Source organism: Microtus ochrogaster, unplaced genomic scaffold, assembly GCF_000317375.1.
Source record: "Microtus ochrogaster isolate Prairie Vole_2 unplaced genomic scaffold, MicOch1.0 UNK99, whole genome shotgun sequence".
NCBI classification, from domain to species: domain Eukaryota; kingdom Metazoa; phylum Chordata; class Mammalia; order Rodentia; family Cricetidae; genus Microtus; species Microtus ochrogaster.
Window position 1 is genome coordinate 268,900 of NW_004949197.1, and position 5,987 is coordinate 274,886.

The window sequence follows — 5,987 nt, forward strand, 5'->3', positions numbered from 1 at the left end:
AGCTTATACCTCCCTTCCTTGGTCCCCATCAAAGGCAAGACTCACGGACAATGTCCAGGGCGAGAGAAAAAGAACCATATCGGTAGAGAACACAATCCAAGGGAACTTGTCTCTTCACAAGCATTAAGGTGTCTGTGCCATCCAGGAGAGGGGTGACGGGCCCTGGCAGGAAAAGATTTGAGGGGGCAAAGTCAAGAGATGTAACGCTCTTGGAGACAGACCAAGCAGGCATTGCCCCAAGTACAGCCAAGGCTACAGGCTCTTAGAGCTTTGAATTAGTGAAGAGGTGGTAGGTCTCACTTTATATATAAGAAAGCTGTGTGAGAATGGGAAAAAAAAAATGCTGCTTTTACCACCCACACAGTCAAGGAAAGAGAAAACACACACACATACACAAATCCAGGGCTGAAAAGATGTTTTCATGGTTTAAAGCACTTGTTACTCTTGTAGACACACACAATCCAGGGCTGGGGAGATGCCCCAGTGGTTTAAAGTACTGGTTACTCTTATAGAGAAACTGGGTTTGATTCCCAGCACCTACATAGTGGCTTACAACCACCTCTAACTCCATATCCAGGGAAGGGGATCCGATGCCCTCTTATGATCTCCATGAGCACCAGGCACACAAGTGGTATACATCAAAGCAGGCAAAACATCACACACAATTTTTTTTTATAAAGAAAGTCTCCAAATATTGGTCATGTCCCACACTGGTCAGGTCCTGGACTAGACGCCTGGCCTGTGTCGATCCATTCAGCGTCGGATCTCACTCCTTTGTTTTGCTTTGGGGTAGGAATCCCAGAGTGGGAAATGGAGAACCACGCTGTCAGAAACTGGCACATCTCTGCATTTACTCTTCAACAGAACGCGAGTTTTGTAAATGACCACAGGCTGTTCAGCTCCCCTGGCTTCCTAGCTGTTATCCTTGGAGGAAGAACCAGCTCATTCCTTTCCTTGTGGCTAGGGGAAAACTCATTTCCTGAACTCCACGTCTCTTGCATGTGGTTGATACACTCTGGCTTTCGAGCTAGTGAGAATTCCAAGGCAGCCGCAGTGCTACAGAAAGGACCCATTAGCATCTAGATCTTGGGGCAAGACCTAGAATTGACAACCCACCTCCAAGAACCTCATTCACGCGTTCTTACCTGTAGAACTTTCTGTAGGCAGAAATGGGCTGGCATCTGGACCCTCAGGTTCAGGAGTGGGTAAGTCTTCAGTGGTAGTTTCTACCAGCACCGTGGTCATTACTTGTGCAACCGTGGCCGCAGAGGGCCTTGTGGCTGTGGTACCGATACCCTCTGTAGTTGACATCCCTGCCAGTGTGGTATCTAGGACCGCTGAGGTCAGTGGCTGCTCAGAGGTAGTAGCTGTACCCTCTGTGGTTGGCATTTGTACAACTGTGGTTCCAGAGGGTTCTGTAGTGGGCATCTGGCCAGCTGTCGTACCAACTTCTGAAGTGGTCCCTTGCCTAGATGTGGTTCCGGGTATCTCTGCAGTTGGCATGTTGCCATCTGTGGTACCTGGGACTGGGGAGGAACCACAGGAAACCAGGGGAATGGCAGCCTGCACTACAACCTGGGCAGTGACTGAGCCGGACTGCAGGTAAGTGTGAGTGACCTCAACTGCCCGAGAGATCAGGGTCCCAGTGTTGTCTCCAAAGTCCCAGGTGTAGGAGAGGTCAGCCTCAACCAAATAGCCGCTGGGATCGTGGAGCTGGATGGCAAAGACGAGAGGCTGATTTCTCAGGAAGCGCTTGTTTCCTCCGTCCAAGGCCTGCAGCTGGGACACACTCACGGAGAAGGGGACCTGGTCTGGGGTGAGAGCCAGAGAAGTCAGGAACCAGGCCTGGGTCACATCTCCTTCACAGCCACGTTCTCCACACACAGCTAACCAGGCCTTTATCGTCTCTAAACCCCACACTTCTCTGCCCAAGTCTTTCTACCCCTCCCCTTTGTAGGTTTCTGACCACTTCCTCTTTCTAGACCAAACCAGCCTCCCCACATCACGCCCCCTGCCAGCCTGGCTGTGTTCCTTTTTGATATCTTACCAGTAATAGTGAAGGTGGAACTGGCGTGAGCAAGGGGCACGTAGCTCTGGGCCCCCCGTCGGTGGTACACAGTCACTTCCATGGTGTGTGTGCCCAGCCTCGCGTGGCCTGTTGCAATGCTCAGCCTGGACACTGGACCCCCCAGAACTTGCCAGTATTGTCCTGAGAGTTTTCGAGACAAAAGCAGAGGAGAGGAGGCAACGGGTTAAAGAAAACTGGGAAACAGTTTGAAAAAGGCTGGAGAGACAGGAGGTTGAGGATTTCCTCCTGGGCTCCCTGGGTTGGACTATATTGTGAGGGGCTACTAGGAGACCTTACCCCAGGTCTTCCAAACATAGACAAAGCTTCTTCTTGGGTGCTGAGGACCAGACGGGCAGGGTCCGCCATCAGGGAAGATGCAGGCATCATCAGCTTCCTGTGGATACACCGGCTGTCCTTCCCACACCTGGCTCCCTGGAAAGTAGACAGTCAATCTCAAGCCCTGGCATTCTTTCACGTGTGCTAAAATACTTCCTCGTGGGTGGGGCAGGAGGAGTACTCCTTAGCCGGAACTACACTCTTCCGTACTAGAACCCATATGGGACAGCAGTTAGAGAGTGGGGGATGTACGGAAACTACAACTTGAGATACAGATGCATATAGAACAGAAGTAAAAGATTGGCTATCCACAGAATGGAATGTTTACGATGACCCTCGTGAGATTAAGAGCAGCAGCTCACATTAAATATTTACTGTAGGTCCGGGCAACTCTACAGAGTACTTTATATAGACGAGACTGTTTTCATCTTTGTAGTAATCTGTCGAGGTACCACACCCACTTCATAGGCAGGAGAACAAACACAAAGACACTTGCCCATCCAGGTCATATCTAGTTATGGATTTTTATCTCAGCCCATGCAACTTGAGGAATCTGCTGTTCTCCAACTTGGAAACTACAATTTTATCTGCATTTTCTAATTTTAGCGCAATAAGCATATATTACCTTTTATATATTTACAGGATGTATTGACTGTAATGAGTATAACCATAATTCTTTAGAGTCTGTGAGGGATAAAGGCCAAGGGAATAGCACTTGACAAGAGTGTTTGAGGCCCTAGGTTTGAACCCAGCCCTGTTAAAAAATAGAAGAGGAGCTGGGTGGTGATGGCACACACCTTTAATCCCAGCACTTGGGAGGCAGAGGCAAGGGGATCTCTGAATCTGAGGCCACTGCGGTCTACAGAGGAAGTTCCAGGACAGCCAGGACTACACAGAGAAACCCTGCCTTGCAAAACCAAAAAGAGGAGGAGGAGGAGAAGGAAGGGGGTTTCCTCTGGGTTTGCTGGAGATACCTGTGAATCTGAGCCCCGGGAATAAGGTTCAGGAGGTACCGAGAGAGGAACTTACCATTGAGGACGGTGTTGTTGGCCCAGACAACCTGCCCATCTGGCAGCACCTTTTGTCTCTCAGGGAACTGCAGGGCAATGGAAAAGGAGGCATTTGCACCAACCAGCGTAGGCCCGTCATTTCTGACCTCCAGAGACACCTGGCCCCCTGGGAAGGAAAGCTGAATTAGCTGGGACTCTCGCTTCTCCTCTCCAAGTCCCTCTGCCAACCTGCTTAAATTTAGCCCAGTCTTCATTCTCCTCCTATCCCATTCCCACAAGGCCTTGCCAAGGAAATCTAAATCCTACCTCTCCATCCAAGGAAATCTAAATCCTACCTCTCCAGCAATCGGGCCGCTGCACCTCTGTCCACTCAGGGTACAGCTGCCTGTTCCAGGCGTTAGTTCCAAGTTGCCGTGGGACACCAATCCAGTCCTGGTTCCTGGATCCTAAAAGTGAAGTGTCGGTTAAAGATGCTAGGATCCTTAGTCTCTTCTCAGAAGACAGCGCGTGCCCCGTGTGATCTCACTGCTGCATTCGAAGCGCAAAGGGTTAATTTTGGTGGGATGGAGGGCGACCTGAGGCAGAGCACAGGCCAACACCTGTAAGCACTCTACCATTGAGATGTATTCTCAGCCCTCTTCCTTTCCCTAAATGCTTTGATTAAAAATTTTAGCTAGGCATGGTGGTGCACACCTTTAATCCCAGCACTCGGGAGACTGAGGCAGGTGGATCTCTGTGAGTTTGGGCCTGGCCCAGTCTACAGAGCAAGTTCCAGTACAGCTAAGGATACAAAGAGACCCTGTCTTAAAAAAAACACAGAAACAAATTTTTTTGTGTGTCTGTTTGGTTTTTTTTTTGAGATAGGGTTTCTCTGTGCAGCTCTGGCTGTCCTGGAACTCGCTCTGTAAGACAGGGTTGAACTCGAACTCATAGAGATAGATCCTCCTGTCTCTGCTTCCTGAGTGCTGAGATCAAAGGTGTGCATCATCATATCCAAAAGGTTTTTTTCTATTAAAAAAAACCCAAGTTTTATTTATTTATTCATTTCTTTATTTAAATGATTTATTTCTATGTGTGTGCTCACGTACATACAATCACACACACACACACACACACACACACACACTAAGCCTTGGGATATGTGTGGAGGTTACATAAATTTAATTAAATTTGAAAAGCTTACAGTACTATAGATTGAGCCCAGGGTTATAAGCACACTAGGGAAGCACTTAGTTTTTGTTGTTTCTTTTTAAAAATAAGGTATAGTGTAACCCAGGTTGACCTCAAACTCACTGTGAAGCCAGGATAGCACTTCCAAGTGCTAGGATTACAAGCCTATACCACCATGCCCGGATTCTGTGGTGCTGGGATGGAACCTAGGGCCTAGGACATGTTTAAGAGCACTCTACTGACTAAACTACAGACCCTAGGACAGTACTTTCCAGTTCATAACCACGTTTTTCTGGACTGTAGAAGTCTAGGCTGGCCCGCAGCTCATGGAATTCTGTCTCAGTCTCCCAAGTGCTGGGAATACAGGTAAACCACCATGAACCTCTTTATTTATTTAAATTTATTTGTGTGTGTGTTTGTGAGTGCCACAGTATCTGTAACAGGTAAGACACCACGTGTAGACAGAGACTGCTCTTTCGTTTCCCAGATGCCCGGACCCGAATAGTAACACAGAAACTATATTAATTACAACACTGTTTGGCCAATAGTTTAAGCATATTTCTAGCTAACTCTTACATCTTAAATTAACCCATTTCTATTCATCTGTGTATTGCCACTAGGCTATGGCCTACTGGTACAGGCAGTTTTGAGCTGCCAGATGCAGTTGTAGAAACTGAATTTGGGTTATCTGGAAGAACAGTGAGAGCTCCTTACCAACCCTTCAAAAGACATTTTAATTTACTGAACTCATTCTATATTATGCATTATTCTACGCACACAGGACTTTTGAAGTGAATAAGATAAGGCTCTGAAGAGATTTAAAATGAAACACAAGAAATGAACACGCACACAAATTGTCACCATACCACCACTTAACATGTGTCGTAAAGGACCATAACATGGTGCAACCAAATGGGAGATGGCCAGCCTAATTCCACTCTAGCAGAGTGGGGAGGCTTCAGTGAGGAGAGCTAACAGATGGAGGCGGGCGGTCACGTGGCAAGTTAGGGTTGCTAGCCGGTGACTGATACACACTGAGAAAAGGCAGAGAAGATGAGTTAGGGCAGCGGCTCTCAACCTTCCTGATGCTGAGATGCTTTAACACAGTTTCTTGGGTTGTGCTGACTCCCGGTTAAAAGATTATTTTTGTCACTACTTCATAACTATAATTTTGCTACTGCTATGAGTCATAATGTAAATATAAATATCTGTCTTCCGATGGTCTTAGGTGACCTCTGTGAAAGGGTCATTTGACCCCCCCTCAAAGGGGTTGAGATCCACAGACTGAGAACTGTTGAGTTAGGGGCTTCAGTTCCAGGCTGAGGAGAATGACCGTTCTTTGAAGGTAGTTGGTCTTTAGTTAGTGGTGATGGGTTTGTTTTTTGTTTTTCTAGACAACCTGG

The 5,987-nt window shown here is 47.6% G+C and overlaps 1 protein-coding gene across 5 annotated transcripts in view; it reads right to left on the reverse strand.

The window, feature by feature from the left end:
- Pmel (premelanosome protein) overlaps window positions 1-5,987 on the reverse strand; it is a 10,851-nt gene that overhangs the window by 1,778 nt on the left and 3,086 nt on the right. For 2 of the 5 annotated variants that reach the window (XM_026778011.1, XM_026778010.1), the window contains exons 2-8: window positions 3,750-3,860; window positions 3,434-3,580; window positions 2,366-2,500; window positions 2,048-2,209; window positions 1,290-1,811; window positions 1,146-1,226; window positions 46-162 (exon numbers count right to left, since the gene is read on the reverse strand). In XM_026778011.1, the coding sequence (XP_026633812.1) occupies window positions 46-162; window positions 1,146-1,226; window positions 1,290-1,811; window positions 2,048-2,209; window positions 2,366-2,500; window positions 3,434-3,580; window positions 3,750-3,860 (1,275 nt within the window). Of the gene's footprint in view, window positions 1-45; window positions 163-1,145; window positions 1,812-2,047; window positions 2,210-2,365; window positions 2,501-3,433; window positions 3,581-3,749; window positions 3,861-5,987 lie in introns of all 5 variants that reach the window. The other 3 variants (XM_005371168.1, XM_005371167.1, XM_005371169.1) reach the window with 2 other exon arrangements.